The sequence below is a fragment of the Phaseolus vulgaris genome, chromosome 10 (genome assembly GCF_000499845.2).
Source record: "Phaseolus vulgaris cultivar G19833 chromosome 10, P. vulgaris v2.0, whole genome shotgun sequence".
Taxonomy (NCBI): domain Eukaryota; kingdom Viridiplantae; phylum Streptophyta; class Magnoliopsida; order Fabales; family Fabaceae; genus Phaseolus; species Phaseolus vulgaris.
The window spans coordinates 2,848,399-2,867,805 of NC_023750.2; the positions used below are offsets into that span (position 1 = coordinate 2,848,399).

General features: G+C 34.3%; 2 protein-coding genes and 1 pseudogene across 8 annotated transcripts in view; 2 read left to right on the top strand and 1 right to left on the bottom strand.

The window, feature by feature from the left end:
- LOC137819748 (uncharacterized) overlaps positions 1 to 18,651 on the bottom strand; it is a 29,691-nt gene extending 11,040 nt beyond the window's left edge. For 3 of the 7 annotated variants that reach the window (XM_068623721.1, XM_068623720.1, XM_068623714.1), the window contains exons 1-3: positions 18,519 to 18,651; positions 9,532 to 9,596; positions 9,343 to 9,433 (exon numbers count right to left, since the gene is read on the bottom strand). The gene's annotated coding sequence lies outside the window, so the exon portion shown is untranslated. Of the gene's footprint in view, positions 1 to 9,342; positions 9,434 to 9,531; positions 9,597 to 9,682; positions 10,160 to 18,518 lie in introns of those variants that run through there. The other 4 variants (XM_068623717.1, XM_068623718.1, XM_068623715.1 and 1 more) reach the window with 4 other exon arrangements.
- Positions 7,336 to 9,031, top strand: LOC137819745 (alkane hydroxylase MAH1-like). Its single transcript, XM_068623713.1, has one exon. It carries the CDS (start codon positions 7,382 to 7,384, stop codon positions 8,894 to 8,896), a length of 1,515 nt encoding a protein of 504 aa, XP_068479814.1. The 5' UTR covers positions 7,336 to 7,381; the 3' UTR covers positions 8,897 to 9,031.
- On the top strand, positions 15,493 to 17,154 carry LOC137819747 (alkane hydroxylase MAH1-like; annotated as a pseudogene).
- Positions 18,652 to 19,407: the final 756 nt, after the last annotated feature.

Here is a 19,407-nt window from a genome sequence, read left to right on the forward strand (position 1 = left end):
GCATAGTCGTTTTTCCCCCCTTGCTACCTGACGTTGGGCCCCCTGAACTTACCTCTTTACTAACCATACCTCTCATTATAGATTGGGCCTCACCTTGCTTAGGCCCAGTAGGTAAGAGGTTGCGCCCATAGGCCCCTTCTACTAGGTTGGCCAGTGAATCCTGAGGGACTTTACATGCTTCATTGACTTGGCTAACTACATCTAAGGCTGCTCCTCCTTCAGACCCTCCCTTCACACGTTTTGCTATTTCAAGGAAAGAAGACCCACCTTTAGGCTGACACCCAAAATCGCTTGCAGCCTTATTCTCGAAAAACTTCCAATTAGCCGGTATCGGGGTTTGGGTCAGCCCCACCGCCTCGGAGTTCTCATCCCGCTGCAAACCGACGCCTCTGCCTTCATCTCCTTCATCGGACGACCTTCCAGAATGATACGTTTCCTCCACCACGGTATCCGACGACGAGATACTATCAGAAGATGCATAGTGATCATCGTGACATAAACATTCTCCTCTTTCTCTACTGGCTATCTCCTCTGCAATAACAATGTTATACACCTTCCCATTGATCCTGAACTCCTTCACTATATCCACTTTGCAAGCTTTACGTACCCTAACCTGCAAACGGGCGAACTCCAGGTTCTCCCACAATCTAGTAGACTCATCTGTCTTTACCAGAGATGCTACTTCTCCAACCACCTTCGCAAAACACTGTTCATTCCACAAGGTTAACGGGATCCCATAACACCTCACCCAGACTATTTTATGCTCTGCTACGTGAGACTCGGACCAGGGCTTAATATCATCAAAAAGGGAGATGAACCATTCATTATTAAGCTTGACGATATCCTCCATTCTTTCACCCTCTTTGGGTGTTAGAAGCACTAAATTATCACCCATAAATCTAAGCTTGATTCTGCTCATACCTCCCTTAACGAACTCTTCATTTAAAGTATCAAAGGACATGTCAGGGGACATCCATCCAACTGCACTCGAGACCAGCCACAGCGGCGCATTATGCCTTGTTTCAAGAGCAGGTCCAGTCCATCTACTTCTTGAATGCTTACGCACAACCTCAACATAGGATTGCTTAGGATTTTTGGACTCATCCTTCCGGACTGTTCTGTAACTACGCCAGACCACCTCCTCCTTAGACTTACCTTTAATGCTCCTGGCTGGAGGGCTATCATGTCTAGATGAACTTAGTTTTCCTTTCTGGACTTCAACCTCTGCTCTCCTATATTTTGGGAAGTTAACGTGCAGTTTCAAATTGCCAATATAGATCTGGTCCAGTTTCTTCTCCAGCTTGGCCTCATCTTGTACTGGGTAGAATCTCACAAAGCCGTATCTTCTTCCCCACCTATTCAGACGCCTGGAAATAAACACCTCTTTCACTCTAGCCCATTTTCTAAAGATCCTAAACATGTCGTACTGGCCATGGCTGTCAGGGAAATTCGAGAAAAAGAAGGTTGTAGTGCTTCCTTCCCTAGAGGTATTCGCCGACGACTTTATCTTGAGATCTGCCTCTCTTCTCCAGACTTCTTCCCTCCTCCCCCTCCACCTTTACCTCTCCCGCGGTCTCTACCCTCTTCTCTCATCCTTAAGCTATTCTTTTGTTTTAAAAATTATTTTTCATATACCATGGCGGTGATTGTGGTAACCGTTTGGATGGTGAACATGCGCAACAACGTTCGAAAGTCGGAGAAAGACGTGGAAGGCTTGAAGGATTGGCAGTACGAAGTTGTTCCGATCGATGGTGGTATTGGACCGGAGAGTTTCGCCTTCGATCCTGACGGCGAAGGACCCTACACCGGCGTTTCCGACGGTCGAATTATCAAATGGCAACGTTCACATAATCGTTGGGTCATTGGCACTTGCAGTTGCATAACAAGACATATGTTTAATTTTAAATTCGGCTTTTGTTACTCCTTCCTTATGCATAAATTCTTGTGGATTAGGTAGAGGTAACAAATCCAAAAGAGTAAGAGGATTAAATCCATACACAACCTCAAATGGAGAAATATTAGTAGTTTTATGAACTACTCTATTATATGCAAACTCAATATGAGGAAGGTACTCATCCCAAGATTTGTGGTTTCCCTTCACGATTGACCTAAGCATAATGGAAAGAGATCTATTTATAACTTTAGTTTTGTCCATCCGTTTGAGGATGACAAGAAGTTCAAAAGTTCAACTTAGTTCCTAGTTTTTCCCGGAGAGTTCTCCAGAAATGGCCACTAAATTTAGGATCTTTATTTGACACTATGGTCTTAGGCATTTCTTTAAAGAATAGCCTAGAGATGTTGTTAGCATCATCCACTTTATGGCAAAGTATAAAATGAGCCATCTTGCTAAACCTATCCACTACCATAAAGATGGAATCAAAACCTCTTTGTGTCCTAGGAAGTCTTAATATGAATCCATGCTTATATCTTCCCAAGGAGCACTTGCAAAAGGTAAAGGAGTGCAGAGTCCATGAGGCATTGTCTTAGACATTTTAAACATGAAATGCATCTATGACAATGTCTTTGAACATCTTTCCTCGTGTGTGGCCAAACGAATTTTCCTTTTAAAGGCTCAAGAGTTTTATCAACTCCAAAATGGCCCATGAGTTCTCCTTCATGTGATTCTTTTACAAGAAGTTTTCTATGTGTTCCTTGAGGTATACAAAGTTTTCCTTCTTTAAATAAGTACCACTCAGAAACATAAAAACCTCCTTGTGCTCTATGTTGGCACTTAACAAAAGTGGGTGCAAAATCTTGATCTTCTTTATAAAGTTTAGGTATGTTTTCAAATCCAAGAATTTGGGCCCCAAATTTAGAAAAGAGGGCATAGCTCCTTGATAGCATATTTGTATTGCCCTCATTGTATTTGATAACATATGGAAATTGCTCAAGAAATTCTATCCACTTCGCATGTCTTTTGTTCAACTTGTGTTGACCCTTCAAATATTTCAAAGACTCATGATCACTATGTATAACAAATTCTTTTGAGACTAGATAGTGTTCCCAAGTCTGCAGGGCCCTCACAAGTGCATAGAGCTCTTTGTCATAGATAGGGTAGTTGAGGACTAGACCATGAAGTTTTTCACTAAAATATGCAATTGGGTGCCCACCTTGCAACAACACAACACATATTCCTACTCCCGATGCATCACACTCTAGCTCAAAAGTTTTTGAAAATTTGGTAAAGCTAGAATGAGTGCATTAGTGAGTTGAGCTTTCAACATTTGAAAGGCTTGCTCATGCTTCTCCGTCCAACAAAATGGAGTGTCTTTCTTCACTAACTTATTGAGTGGTGAAGCTAGACTTGAGAAGTTAGGAACAAATCTCCTATAAAAACTTGTTAAGCCATGAAAACTCCTAACATCTCCTACACTTTGTGGGGTTTGTCACTCTTGGATGGCTTTTATTTTCTCGGTGCCAACATGTACCCCATTTTTGTTGACTATAAAACCTAAAAACATTACACTATCTACACAAAAGTGGATTTATCTATTGTAACAAACAAACTATTGTTCCTAAGCACTAAGAGAACCTCCCTAAGGTGACTTAGGTGAGTAATAAATTTGGGAATGTAATATAATCATAATGGTTTGACAAATCTCTAATTCATACTACAAAACATCATGCAAAATTTCAGATTTTTCTGACAAGTGTATGCATGAGAACTAAAACCTCAAAATACTTGAAATACCTAAATAATACTTAAAAAATAAAAAAGAATAGTAAACGATAAATTTTTGGACCCCAATTGTTACCTCGTTTCGAGCAACTTCCATTTTTTACGCGTTTCAATCTGATTTCTATATAAAAAATTATGGTCGTTTAAAGTTTCTTCATGCTAATTTTTGCCAACTCCAAATTTATCACTCTTCTCCTCAACTAATTATTATATAGTACGATGTTTATATTATACTCATTCTCATCCTATATATGAACATGATAATCAAAATAATGTATTATAAAGAGGATATGACTGTATATTTTAATATTAATTAAGTTACTAATTACCTTCTAATTTAACTCATTTAGATAATTCTCCTATTTATATGAAAAATATATTAAACCGTGTATATCTGTAAAATAAATTATTGTAAACACCAGAAAATATAAGTATCGAATATAATTATAAAAGTATCAGGACATAAGTATAATTAAGTTTGTGCTAATTATATGTCTTATCTAGTTCTAACACTCATATTTTGTATGGATAAGTTGTCAACATACATATACATAATTTGTATCTTAGAACTACGTTATAAAAATAAAGATTATAGAAAATTAATATAATTTTTTTAAATTACCTAATAAATTAAAATTAAAGGTATTTTTAATAATTTAAAAGGACGAAAATGAGTATTAAAAAAAATATGGGGATGTGACGCATATTTAACTAAAAAAAATTAATATTATCAATATTCATACTCAATTCAATCAAGGAGGGGAATCTCGTCAAAATTGTAATAGATTTATTTTTCAACCCTATATCTTTTCCCATTAAAATATTATCATAATGTGTCAACATCAATGTAGTAAATTGATATTGCAAAAATTATTTTTTTATCATTATATTTAAAAATTATGTTTATTTGGTTCTTATATATTTATTATAGTATTGACATGGTAATATTTTAGTGGAATAACTAACATTCTTAATTTAAAATAAAAAAAATTAGCATTAATATAGAAAATAATTCTCTACTTAAGCATCTACCGAAAATATCAAGGAGTAGAGAGAATTTGTAAATGAATCATGTTACTAATGGTGTGGTTAGGGGTTCTCATGTCCTGTTGCTTGAATATATTTCCTGTTGGAGTATGAAAGAGTTTATTGATAGTTTCTCTACTTTTCTTGATATTCAAACTACTTTGATTGCTGAGTTTTATGAAGTTATACATGCCATTGAAGAAGCTAAAAAAATGGGTCTTACTAGTTTATGACTTGAATGTGATTCTGCCTTGGTTTGTGTTACATTTACTGTTAGGACTAATGTTCTTTGGATTCTTCATAATAGGTGAAACACTTGCCTTGATTACTATGAGAAAATCAGGTTTATGATTTCTCATATTTTTTGTGAAGTGAATGCGCGAATGCAGTGTTGACAAGCTTGCTAACTTAAAGTTTATTCATATAGAACAATTTCATTTGTATAATAGATTTCCATTTAGTATTTTCTTAGAATTTGTTATTAATAAGTACAAATTATCTAAGTATCGCTTTTCTTAGATTTTTTAATATATGGATTTTGGTATAGTCCCCCATATTTGCTTATATTGTTTGTTTCATGTGATGGTAGATGATTGTTGATACTTGAGGTGTCAACCTAGTTGAGATATCAAATCTCATAATAATACCTAACATGAAAACTTTATAAAAAATAAATAAAAGAAAAAATTAGAAAAAAAATCAAACATAAAAGAATTATAGCTCAATTAAAGTGTTAATAAACTTCAATATACATTTATACATAATTTATTATGAATATATATTACAACTCAAAATTTCTCTCTAGATGAACTCTTCCTCAACTATCACAATTCTTATTATGTTAATACAATTAACAACTCTCAATTAATAATAATGATTGATAAAAGTTTCTTTTTTTACAGCATAACTAATTTTCGTTAAACACAACTAAACTAACGGAAAAGATATGTAAATTGTGCTTCTTACGAGTAAGCTAAAACGTTATTTTAGATGACTTAAAAATTAAGAAAAACTAAACATTCTACAAAAACTATTCGTATTAATAATAGAACATATACTAAATAAATCTAAAGCAGTTAGATGGTTTAGAAACCTTAACAATATTCACAATTAAGACAAAATGAACATATTTTTTAAATATTAAAAATTAAAAAACATTTAAATTTTTTAAAATATCAGTTTGAATGTATTAAATTTCTGAGCTAAAAAAAATTGTATGACTAATTTTGCACATGAATCGAGAGGGAGACATATTGTTTTGTTGGTTTATTGTTGTGGGCACAAATTGGGGAGCCATCAATGTCAATGGGGTTAGGTAGAATCTAGAATTTAATTAAAAATGTTTCGAAAGCTTTGGAAGCCCTTTTCGTAAGCAGTGTGTGTGTTTTTGGAAGTTCATCTTCTCCACTTGTTGGATCCATGAATACCTCAACGATGTGTTTCTTTGTCCACCATTCCTTATATATGAAACATCATCAACTACTTGCCATAATTTACTAATGCTTCACCTCTATATGTTCTTATTTAACCTTTGTAAATTTTTTATTTCTAAAAATATCTTTATGTAATATTTTGGATTAAGTAATTATTAACTTTTGAATTACATAATTTAATTTTTATTTTCATATTACATTATTAGCTTCTGGATATCCAGAGAAGTTATTATCAAAATTAACAGTTTTTCTGAGTTTTTTTTATCGAAAGTTTTTTAGTTACTGAGTTTATGGTGTTATTTTTACTATTGAAGAAGCTGATAAAGTTGGTTATAATTCTTTGAGTGACTCTCACTAATGCATTTTTAAGATAGTATTGTGTTAATAAATGGAATAATTATCTTAGTTTTAAAAGAATTTCTTTTAAAAAATATCACATAGAAGATAATTTATACTTTCTTTATAGATATGATTTTGTCGGACACTCCTCTTAAATGATGTGTCGGTGTCTGATACTCATATGACACATGTAGGACACGTATCCGTGAAGTGTCCAATTCAAAAATTATTTGTTAGATTTCTGACAATTCTAGTACAGTTCTAACACAATTTTAAAAAGAAAAAATACATTAATTTTCTAAAAATTCAAACTTTATTGTATAAATTGTTATTATGATTATAAAAATAAGAAACAAATCATTGTGAACCAGTCATGGAAAACATAGTTCTGCTCCAAAAAATAATTTGGAACATTCTGGTGAACATAAATCTTTATTGTCAATTTATATACTTCATAATTATATAATATATATAGATCTGTGTCCCCGTGTCCTACATTTTAGAGATTTTACATATCTCCGTCACAGTAGGTTGTCTTTTAGTTTATTTTTAGATTTTTTTCCATAATAATAGATATAGTTATTGTTTTCTTTATTAGAATTTTAGTCTTTTACTTTTTTATTTCTTAGACTTAGTACTTCAGACTTATTTATATTGTTTTTTACTCTTTTATTTCTTTTAATAATATATTTTCACGACAGATAACGATTGTTGAAATCCTGGATCATAGCTAACAAGTCTACTATGACGAGCCCAACTAATTAATGATGGACCTAACTAAACAAAGAGAGTTTTATACTATATTTATTGACCTACTACCTAAATCTCGAAGTTCTTATATTCTTGCACACCCAACTCTAAACACCACCGACAGATAGATTTGGTTCTGAGAGACTATTCTATAATGGCAATGGTTGGTTTTGGAGAATTCCTTTTGGCATTTCTTCTTTTCGTCTTAATCTACTACTGGAGGCTCAACAGGCACGCTCAAATCACCAACTGGCCTGTGCTTGGCATGCTACCTGGACTCTTGCTCAATGTGTCCATCATCTTCGATTATCTAACTATGCTTTTGAAACACCATGGAGGCAATTTCATGTTTAAAGGCCCTTGGCTATCAAACATGAACGTATTCTTCACCAGCGACCCTATGAATGTGCAACACATTACAAGCACAAAGTTTGAAAACTACGGCAAGGGAGATGACTTTAGAGAGATCTTTGAAGTTCTGGGAGATGGGATTTTCAGGTCTGATTCCCAACTATGGAAGTATAATAGAAGTATTCTTCATTCAACTTTTAAGCAGGTTAGTTTTCAGTTGTTTATTCACAAAACAATCAACAACAAGATTGAGAGTTGTCTGCTTCCATTTCTCGATCATGCATGCAAACAAGGAATGGAAGTGGACCTACAAGAAGCTTTCCAAAGGTTAACCTTTGACGTCATTTGTTCAATAGTTTTAGGATTTGATCCTACTTGCCTTTCGATTGATTTTCCAGAAGTTGCATGTGAGAGAGCCTTCACTGAATATGAGGAGGCTCTTCTCTACAGACATGTCTTGCCAAGATGTTTATGGAAGCTGCTTCACTGGCTTCAACTTGGAAAAGAGAGGAAGACCAAAGAAAACCAGGAAATTGTTGACAAAATGTTGTATAAAGAAATCGCATCTAAGTCCAAAGTGCAAGGCCAAAGCATCGGCAATAGCACACCAGAAGAGGAGCCACGATTTAGCTTGCTAGATGTTCTTATAAGTGAAGTAGGAAAGGGAAAACTCGATGACAAGTTTCTGAGAGACACAGCAATAAATCTCCTTGCAGCAGGAAGAGATACCATTAGTGCATGTCTCACATGGTTTTTCTGGTTGGTGGCAACACACCCATCTGTGGAATCTAAGATTCTGGAAGAGATCCGAGAAAAATTACCGGCAAGAGAAGGTAATGGGAAGGATTTAGGTGTGGAATGGCTTAGCCAGTTAACCTACCTCCATGCCGCAATAAGTGAGACATTAAGGCTTTATCCTCCAGTACCACTTGAGCACAAGTGTGCCTTAAAATCTGATTTTCTTCCTAGTGGTCACTTCATTAAGTCAAATGCCATGATAGTATATTCTCTATACAGCATGGGAAGGGCAGAGGAAATATGGGGTGAAGATTGCTTGAAATTTAGACCAGAGAGGTGGATCTCCAATAGAAGAGGGATTATTCACATACCCTCTTACAAATTCATTGCATTCAATGCAGGACCAAGAAGTTGTTTGGGTAAAGACATCAGCTACACCGAGATAAAGATGATTGCTGCTGCTATACTGTGGAATTATCGCATTCAATTGGTGGAAGGACAGGCTATATCCCCAGGAGTTTCCGTTGTCCTTCATATGAAACATGGCCTGAAGGTGACATTGACAAAAAGAAGCATCTGAGATAAAGTAATCTTAGTTTATAATAACTGATTGTGTTCACCTTCTATATGTAAGGTTTGTAGTAATGTTGAAATTTAATAATTTGTATTGTGTTCCCACCACAACAGCGCACTACTATTGCGGTGAAACACAAGTTTACATAACTCTTCATAATGTTTGAGACTCATGCTGTCCTTCCCAAACCGAAAGACTCCCCACAGTTTTTCCCTCCTATTATTTCGTACTGTTCTTCTAAGTAACCGACTAACCAATCGAAAATTTCTTCAAATTATAGAAGTAAAAGGATTAAAAGCCAACAACAATGCCTTCCATGCTAAACACCGGTTATTCAATTGTTTATCTGAAATGACATACGAAGATGACTCAACCAAAAGACCATATTATAATAAGCAATACAATTTCTCCCATGTATACAGTCCCTCCCTTCCCCAACTCAACAATCTTACCGATATTTTGCCTCTGCCGCCACCTGCATTATTCCCTCCTGCAGCCTGAACAGCTTTCTTCGCCGCCTTCTCCTGCAATGCTTTTGCATCCCTGCACGCGAAGTAAACATAATGTCAGATTGCATCATCCCTCGATATTACAACCATTTTGCAGCCACAATTGGTCGCAGCATTCGGTGATAATTTTACCAACTTTCGTAATTACTGTGGGTGCATGAATATTTGCAAATTCGTCATTTTCTAGAACACGATTCCTACAACAACAAAAAAATCGTTTTTCATGTAAATTTAAACACGCAAATTTCCAATAGCATAAACAGAGAAAGCGAACAAAAGCAACCTTTCCTGCGCTGTTGAGGAGTGAAACCATCATTCTTAAGGTGCTTGGATTTTCCAGCAGCTCTTGCCTGAGCCCTTTCACGGTCTCGGTCCCTCTGGTTACCGCGTTCGCTTTAGTTAAGTCCAAACAACTGTATTCAGTGAACAAAAAACTACTAACTTCCATGACAATTCATTAAAAAGAAACGAAAACACAAAAAAACAAGACGACGGTCCATATGAAAGGATATGAGTCATGCTTTGAGAGATTGTTGAAAAACGAAAGGTGAAGGTAGAAACGAGGAAGACGAAACGCCCTGAAGAAGAAGAAAAGCAAAGTGAATTGTGAGAGAAGAAAGTGATGAATGAAGTGAGAAGATTAATATGAAGCAGAATGAGTAAAATAAAAGTGGTGTTGTTATATGCAATGGATGACTCTAGATGGACCATATAACTGCAAATAAAGAATAACAATTTGTGTTCTATTATAATCATAAACACTTCTAAACAATGTTTACATTTAATTTATATATGAATAAAAAATGAATTCAAATAGGTAAGCAGTTGAAAACTAACTGTTTTGTCTTGTTGTAACATATTCTATTTTAATTTGTTAGGATTGGCTGGACTTTTATTTATTTTTTTATTCAATCTAATAGATTGGGTTGGACCCTTTAAAACTGTTATTTATTAAAATAAACATTTTTAACAACTATATGGTAACAATAATATATTTTATATCATTTTGATAATTTAATGTAATAAAAATGTGAATATGCATGTTTGAAAGTGTATGCATTTTTTTCTAGTGTTTATAATATATAAAAATGATATTTATATCATCAAATATAAAATTATTACATAAACTGTGTTTTTGCAGTTATATTGATAAAGACAAAAAGACGAGAGATTAGGTGATCTAAAAACGAGTTGAAGTATCTTATAGGAGATATTTGGTCTTGTAAATACAATACTCATTCTTATAATCTATATTTTTACCTTTGCACTTCTATTTATAGATGTCAAGGCCAATCAATACAAGAAGCAAACAAGGAAAAATTTGGATTCAAATCTAGGCGCCTAGCAAGTCTCACTTGCCATGAGTTTTCGTGTGATACATGTGCATAAATGCTTATGAAGGCCGGACATTCTTTTTAAATGACGTGTCTGTGTCGGACACACGTATCGGACATCGATATTCGTAAGACACTCGTAGGACATGTATCAGTGAGGTGTCTAATTCAAAAAATATTTGTTGGATTTCTGATAATTCTAACACTGGTTACACAATTTTAAAAAGGAGAAATACATTAATTTTTTAAAAACTCAAACTTATTGTATAATTTTTTATTATGATTATAAAAATAAGGAACAAATTCTTTTGAACCATCCATGAAAAATATCTTTCTGAAACATACTTCGTGCACATAAATCTTTATTGTCAATTTATATAATTTATAATTATATAATGTATATATTCGTGTCCTCGTGTCCTACATTTTAGAGATTACACGTATCTTTGTGTCTGTGTCGTATTAGTGTATGTGCTACATATGTGGTGTTCTAGAACCGTCTTAAGGTTCTTTTTGCACCAATGGAGCCCAATTAAAATCCTAGGTAGGTTTAGAAACCTTAACCCTAGTATACTTGAGGCCCAAATACAAGCCCAAAAATTTATGCTATTTGGCCCCCAATTTATTTACAATAAAAGAAATCATATTCTAATATCTACAACTACATCAAGGCCCCGAAATATATAAGAACTTCTCTTTTTTCAATCTCTATTGAGTTCCACTCTTCACGAATTCTCCTGACCATCGCTCTAATAATGGGTCCTCTATAAGGGGCTCTGCCATCATCCCCTCCCTCTTGAAGATGATTTGTTCTCAAATTCAAAGCGTCCATCATTTTTACTATCTACAAAAGGGATTAAGTCAGTCACATTAAAGGTAGCATGAACTTCACATTCCTCAATCAAATCTAACTGTTAAGCATTATTATCCACTCTTTTGAGGGCTTGAAAAGGACCATCTCCATGAGGGCTGAGTTTGGACTTGCTCTAGGTAAGAAATCTATCTTTTCTAAGGTGAATCCAAACCCAATCCCCGTCCTAAAAACCCTTCTCCCTCTTTGCCTTATTGTTTTGTTTCATGTATGTTTTTGTTTGTTGTTGTATTTGGTTTTTAACCCTCTCATGTGATTTCTTGACAAAATCAACTTTTGATATCCCTTCCTTATGTACAAACTCATGTGGATGAGGTATGGGTAACAATTCTAAAGAAGTGAGTGGATTAAAACAATATACTGTTAGAATATATGGCTTTAAACTAGAGGGGGGGTGAATTGTTTAAAGAGAGTTTTCGCAATCTTTTAAGCCTTGAATGAAAATACTTCACGAATACCTTGATTAAGAAATCGATTTTTCAAAACACAAAGCCAAAAGAACAACATTGGGAAAACAATCGGTTGTTTATACCAGTAAACAAATATCAAAACTGAATTCTAAAGAGTTAGGGATAGAGAAAATGTACACAAATGTTTATACTGGTTCACTCTAAATCCAGAGCTACATCCAGTCTTCTCAGAAACCCTCTGAGGAAATCCACTAAGCAATCACAACTTGATCACTTACACCACAACCAAAAAAGTGACCTTGAACACCTCAAGACACACACTCTTCTTGGCCAACACACTAACACTAAGATTGTTGATCTTGATCCCCTCAAGAACACAGCCAATCTCAGCAAACACAGAAACGAAAACTTGTTTCACAGAGTACAAGGATTACACTTGTTATAGAAGATAATCTGAAATCAATACAAGCAGAATCCTATTCCACACACTTTGATCAATCACAAACTCTTAGCAATCTCAACTCTTTGAAAAACTCAAAAACTCTTTTCAAAATCTAGTAAAAGATTGTTACTCAAATCTGTTATTCTAAATTTATTCAAAGATGTTGTTTGTTATCAAATCTTTAACAAACTTTTAAATTGCATTAAAAGATTGGTCAAAACATTTAATGACTGGAGCGTAAGCAATTAAAACATTTAAAGCTCAGTCAAAGATAAAACAGTTTTTCTGTTATGATCCCAGAACAAACAATCGGTTGTTTCCTCGAATCAATCGGTTGTTTTGGTTTTAACAGCTCAACCATTTGAAAAACAGTTTTCAATCTTTTCTCAAAACATCTAAGTATAAACAATCGGTTGTTTCGACAAAACAATCGGTTGTTTTAACTTAGTTTGAAAAACATTTTACTTTCACAAAGATTGAGAATGCATATGCTTTAGATTCGATCAAGGGGTGGATTACAACACTCAAACTACTCCAAAACTAAACTAAACCAGCACAGCAACAACAAGCACAACAAAGGCTTCAACATCCTTCAAAGGGTTTGGATTCTTCAAAGCTTGAACACCACTTGGTTCAACATATACTACCTCACATGGAGAGATTTTGGTTGTTTTATGGACCACCCTATTATATGAAAATTCAAAGTGGGGAATGTGCTTATCTAAACTTGTGGTTACTCTTCAGATTCTTCATAGATGAAGGCTATCTCATCAGACGATTCTGATACTCATCAGACCATGACGAACCCCTTAGACAATCTAAGACTAGTAGATGATGACAAACTGATAGGCAACCTCAAACGCTAGACAATCTAGCACCTTTGGACGATCTAGGAAACTTAGGCTGAGATTTTATATGAACCAAATCTTCATAAATCTTCACCTTAGTTCAATACAAATCTTTTGAGTGATAAAACACTCAAATTTATCTAAGCGCAATACAAGCTTAATCATCCATCAACTAGATTAAATTCAAACAATGAAAGAACTTACTACCAACCAATATCTTCGTGATCAAATAAGATGAATTGTGATATGTTGAGACCTTTGCCACCTTCACAAATCCTTGAGTAATCTCTCCTCTCACGAAGTGCAAGTTAACATCAATGTGTTTCATTCTCTCTTGATAAACTTGGTTCTTTGACAACTATATAGCATTATTGTTGTCTATATAGCATTATTGTTGTCATAGTGAATAGTTACCATTTGGTCCTTCACCTTCAGCTCCTTGGCTAAACCCTTAAGCCATAAGGCTCTTTTTACAGTTCAATGGTTGAGAAAGACACTACCTTCTAAAGATTGGCATTCCAACTGATGGCAGTACCATAAACATTAAACACATAACAAGTGAGAGATTTTCTAGTGTCAAAACACCTAAAAAAGTTTGAGTCTACAAACCCTTCTATAGGAACATCTTCGATAGATCGTCTAAATCCACCATAAACTAAGACTATTCCAAGTGACCCTTTCAAATATCGAGTGATCCACTTTAGAGCTTGTCAATGTGCTCTCCCAAGATTAGAGATAAACTCGCTAACAACACTTATAACATAAGTTATGTCAGAGCGCGTGCAGACAATTGCATAAATTATTGAACTAACCAAATTTGCATATGGAATACCATCCAGATAATGTTGTTCTTCAATTTTCTTAGAAGACTGTTCACCACTCAACTTGTATTAGGAAACAAAAGGTGTGGGAACAAGTTTCAAGTATGTCATATCAAACTTGTAAAAAAAATTTATGAGATAGGTTTCCTATGACAAATATATACACTTCAACTCATGTCGTTTAGAGATCTCAATTCCCAATATCTTTCTGCACCTTCATTTTGAACTCGCTAAGTTCAAATTTAACCGTTCTTACCTCAGATTTACTATTGCCTTCTATCAAAATATCATTTACATACAACAACAATATAATAATAGACCGTCTGATAAAAACTTACAATTGAGCTTCATATGGGTTTCATGTGGATTCACATGGGTTAATAGTTAATGCGAGTAGGTGAGGTTAATTTATCTTATACTTTGGCTTCCTATGCAACAAAATATGAACTTACCCTACACTAACGTGAAATAAAAAAAAAAAAGTTTTCTTTAATTTTTAAAAATAAGAGTGGGGAATGTCAAAATGTATTCTAGAATGCACTTTTAGCTGGAACACTTTTTCAGATTAAACTTTCCGGAAGGCTAGATAATCTAGAATATGTTTATGAAATTCTGTTTTCCAGAATCCTTTTTCTGCAATATGTTTTCGAATCTTGTTTTCTAAAATCTCTTTTTTAAAACGTATTATTTGTATTCTGAATCTGCTTTCTCAAGATGACATTTTGGTTTTCTAATTTTATTTTAGAATTTTTATTTTTGGAACCCAAAAATATCTATTTCAGATTTGTTTTTGGAATGTATTTTTAAATATTAGATTTTGAATTCCATAAGGAAATTTCTGGAATTTCAAAAATTGATTCGGTGCATGTCAGAACTCATTGGGTAGAAGAAGTAAAACCTTGTATCTTATGGTGGACCACACGTCGTGGAAGAAAAATCTCTTTCTGCTAGTTGGTTGAGAGCTTTTGAACTCACATATTCAGGTAGTTTCTGAAATTTGAGAGCTTCTGAAATTAGATAGTTTCTTCTTCTAGCATAGCGTGATGTTTTAATATTTATACATTTATATTTTTTTAACCTTTAATTTTTAATTTAATATGATATTTTATTTCACTTATTAAGAATTAAATTAAAAACATAGTATGATCCAATATAAATTAAAGTCGAAAAATGAATCCACGCCTATATCTGATAAATTCATAAATCAGTTGGGGAAACATAGATTTGGAAATATTAAATTAACGTCTCACCAAACTGATTGATTGGGTCGAATACGTAGCGATGATGGTCCTAACTAATTAAAGAAAGTTTTTGTGTGTTATATTTGGATGAAAGGTTCTTACATGCTTGCACACCCAACTCTAGAACACCACACACAGATAGATTTGGTTCTGAGAGATTATCGTATTAATGGCAGTGCTTGGTTTTGGAGAATTTCTTTTGGCATTTCTTCTTTTCGTCTTAATCTACTACTGGAGGCTCAACAGGCACGCTCTCATCACCAACTGGCCCGTGCTTGGCATGCTACCTGGAGTCTGGCTCAATGTGTTCATCATCTTCGATTATATAACTACGGTTTTGAAACACCATGAAGGCAATTTCATGTTTGAAGGCCCTTGGCTATCAAACATGAACATGTTCTTCACCAGCGACCCTATGAATGTGCAACACATTACAAGCACAAAGTTTGAAAACTACGGCAAGGGAGATGACTTTAGAGAGATCTTTGAAGTTCTGGGAGATGGGATTTTCAGGTCTGATTCCCAACTATGGAAGTATAATAGAGGTATTCTTCATTCAACTTTTAAGCAGGTTAGTTTTCAGTTGTTTATTCACAAAACAATCAACAACAAGATTGAGAGTTGTCTGCTTCCATTTCTCGATCATGCATGGAAACAAGGAATGGAAGTGGACCTACAAGAAGCTTTCCAAAGGTTAACCTTTGACGTCATTTGTTCCATAGTTTTAGGATTTGATCCTACTTGCCTTTTGATTGATTTTCCAGAAGTTGCATGTGAGAGAGCCTTCACTGAACATGAGGAGGCTCTTCTCTACAGACATGTCTTGCCAAGATGTTTATGGAAGCTGCTACACTGGCTTCAACTTGGAAAATAGAGGAAGACCAAAGAAAACCAGGAAATTGTTGACAAAATGTTGTATAAAGAAATCGCATCTAAGTCCAAAGTGCAAGGCCAAAGTAGCAACAATAGCACACCAGAAGAGGAGACACGATTTAGCTTGCTAGATGTTCTTATAAGTGAAGTAGGAAAGGGAAAACTCGATGACAAGTTTCTGAGAGACACAGCAATAAATCTCCTTGCAGCAGGAAGAGATAGCATTAGTGCATGTCTCACATGGTTTTTCTGGTTGGTGGCAACACACCCATCTGTGGAATCTAAGATTCTGGAAGAGATCCGAGAAAAATTACCAGCAAGAGAAGCTAATAGGAAGGATTTAGGTGTGGAATGGCTTAGCCAGTTAACCTACCTCCATGCCGCAATAAGTGAGACATTAAGGCTTTATCCTCCAGTACCACTTGAGCACAAGTGTGCCTTAAAATCTGATATTCTTCCTAGTGGTCACTTGATTAAGTCAAATGCCAGGATAGTATATTCTCTATACAGCATGGGAAGGGCAGAGGAAATATGGGGTGAAGATTGCTTGAAATTTAGACCAGAGAGGTGGATCTCCAAGAGAGGAGGGATTATTCACATACCCTCTTACAAGTTCATTGCATTCAATGCAGGACCAAGAAGTTGTTTGGGTAAAGACATCAGCTACACCGAGATAAAGATGATCGCTGCTGCTATACTGTGGAATTATCGCATTCATTTGGTGGAAGGACGGGCTATATCCCCCAGAGTTTCCGTTATCCTTCATATGAAACATGGCCTGAAGGTGACATTGACAAAAAGAAGCATCTAAGATCAAGTAATCTCAGTTCATAATAACTGAGTTAAGTAGGTAATTTAATACTCCAAAAAACAAACCTATCTATCATATCAATTGATTATAAATGCAATATTACTTATAAGCAATACCCACGCCTATTCAAGAAATCCAATCATGTAATAATCATCTTAGACAAACAATTATCTCCATACTATGATAAAATATGTTAAAAAACACAAAGGCTGTAGCTCAGTTTGGTAGAACATTCAGAGGAGTTCATCTTGTAATCAACCTTCTACATGTAAGGTTTCTAAGGTTTATAGTAATGTTGAAATTTAATAATTTGGATTGTGTTCACACCACAACATCGCACTACCATTTGCGGTGAAATACAAGTTTACATAACTCTTCATAATGTTTGAGACTCGTGATGTCCTTCCCAAACCGAAAGACTCCCCACATTTTTTCCCTCCTATTATTTAGTACTGTTCTAAGTAACTAACTTGGGTTTCAGCTTCCCTTCTCTAACCGACTAACCATTCTAACTATCGTTTATGAAACAGCATACACACATGTAGATCTGATTTATTCTGAGGCAAAAAATCAGGAAGAAAGCAAAAGATCACTTACAACAAGCTACGGAAAATTGCATTCCAAATTATAGAGGTCAAAGGATTAAAAGCCAACAACAATGCCCTCCATGCTAAACACCAGTTATTCAATTGTTTATCTGAAATGACATACGCAGATGACTCAACCAAAAGAACATATCATAATAAGCAATACAATTTCTCCCATGTATACAGTCCCTCCCTTTTCCCAACTCAATTTTTGCCTCGGCCACCACCTGCATTATTCCCTCCTGCAGCCTGAGCAGCTTTCTTCGCCGTTTTCTCCTGCAATGCTTTTGCATCCCTGCAGACGAAGTAAACATAATGTCAGATCAAGGCTTCAAATTGCATCATCCCTCAATATTATAGTAATTTGTTCTCTACAACCATATTGCAACCACAATTGGTCGCAGCATTCGGTGATAATTTACCAACTTTCGTAATTACTGTGGGTGCATGAACATTTGCAAATATGTTTATTGACTTTGGTTGGTAATTACAGATTTAAAACACGAGGAGTGTTTACAAAACACTATTTCTCGCATCCTTTTTAAGACACACTTAATTATAAGTTTAAATTCATTTAAAACTTTATAAACGACGGGGACGATAAAAAAGATTTGGAGCCTCTGGTGATGGAAAATACCCTTAAATATTTTCTAGTTCTTAAAAATAACTAGATTTGATTTGGAGTTTAACTCATCATACATCCTCAGAGTGTTAATCATGCGATGACTTATATGATATTTTTCTACTAAAATACACTATAACCATAATTTAGTAATTTTCTAGAACACGACTCCTACAACAACAAAAAAAAATCGTTTTTCATGTAAATTTAAAGATGCAAATTGGCAATAGCATAAACAGAGAAAGCGAACAAAAACAACCTTTCCCTGCGCTGTTGAGGAGTGAATCCATCATTCTTAGGGTGCTTGGTTTTTCCACCAGCTCTTGCCTGAGCCCTTTCACGGTCTCGGTCCCTCTGGTTACCGCGTTCGCTTCAGTTAAGTCAAAACAATTCCATGAGAATCCACTAAAACGAAACGAAAACACAGAAAAACAAGACGACGCGCCATATCAAAGGATATGAGTCATGCTTTGAGAGATTGTTGAAAAACGAAAGGTGAAGGTAGAAACGCCCTGAACAAGGAGAAAAGCAAAGTGAATAGTGAGAGAAGAAAGTGATGAAGATGAAGATGAAGCAGAATGAGTAAAATAGCGTGAAAGTGGTGTTGGAATATGCAATGGAAGACTCTAGATGGACCATATAACTGCAAATCAAGAATAACAACTTGTGTTCTATTATAATCATAAATACACCTAAATAATGTTTACATTTAATTTTAAAATAAAATAAAAATGTATTCAAAGAGGTTAGCTGTAGTTGTAAGATAGGATTGGCTGGAGTTTAATTTATTTTTTATTCAATCTAATTAATTAGGGTGGACAATTTAAAGGTAACAATAATATATTTCATATTATTGGATAATTTTCATTAGAGTCATATTTTAATGGAATAATTTATCTTTTAATAAACTAAAAGTATTTTGTTTTTTTAAATAAAAGCTTCTATGTTAGGAAAATATTTTTGTTTATTTATTTAATAAAATAAATAATTAAATAAAAAATAATTAAATATTTTTTTTAAATAACTGTTACATAAAATTTTTAATATTATTTTTGTAAAATTATATATATATATATATACATTTGAAATTGTATTATTTTTTATTTTTAATTAATTTAAAAAATAAATAAAAGTATATCTTTTTTAAT

Excerpts from the sequence above, each read along its gene's own strand:
- LOC137819745 (XM_068623713.1), top strand. The coding sequence starts at position 7,382 with ATGGCAATGGTTGGTTTTGGAGAATTCCTTTTGGCATTTCTTCTTTTC.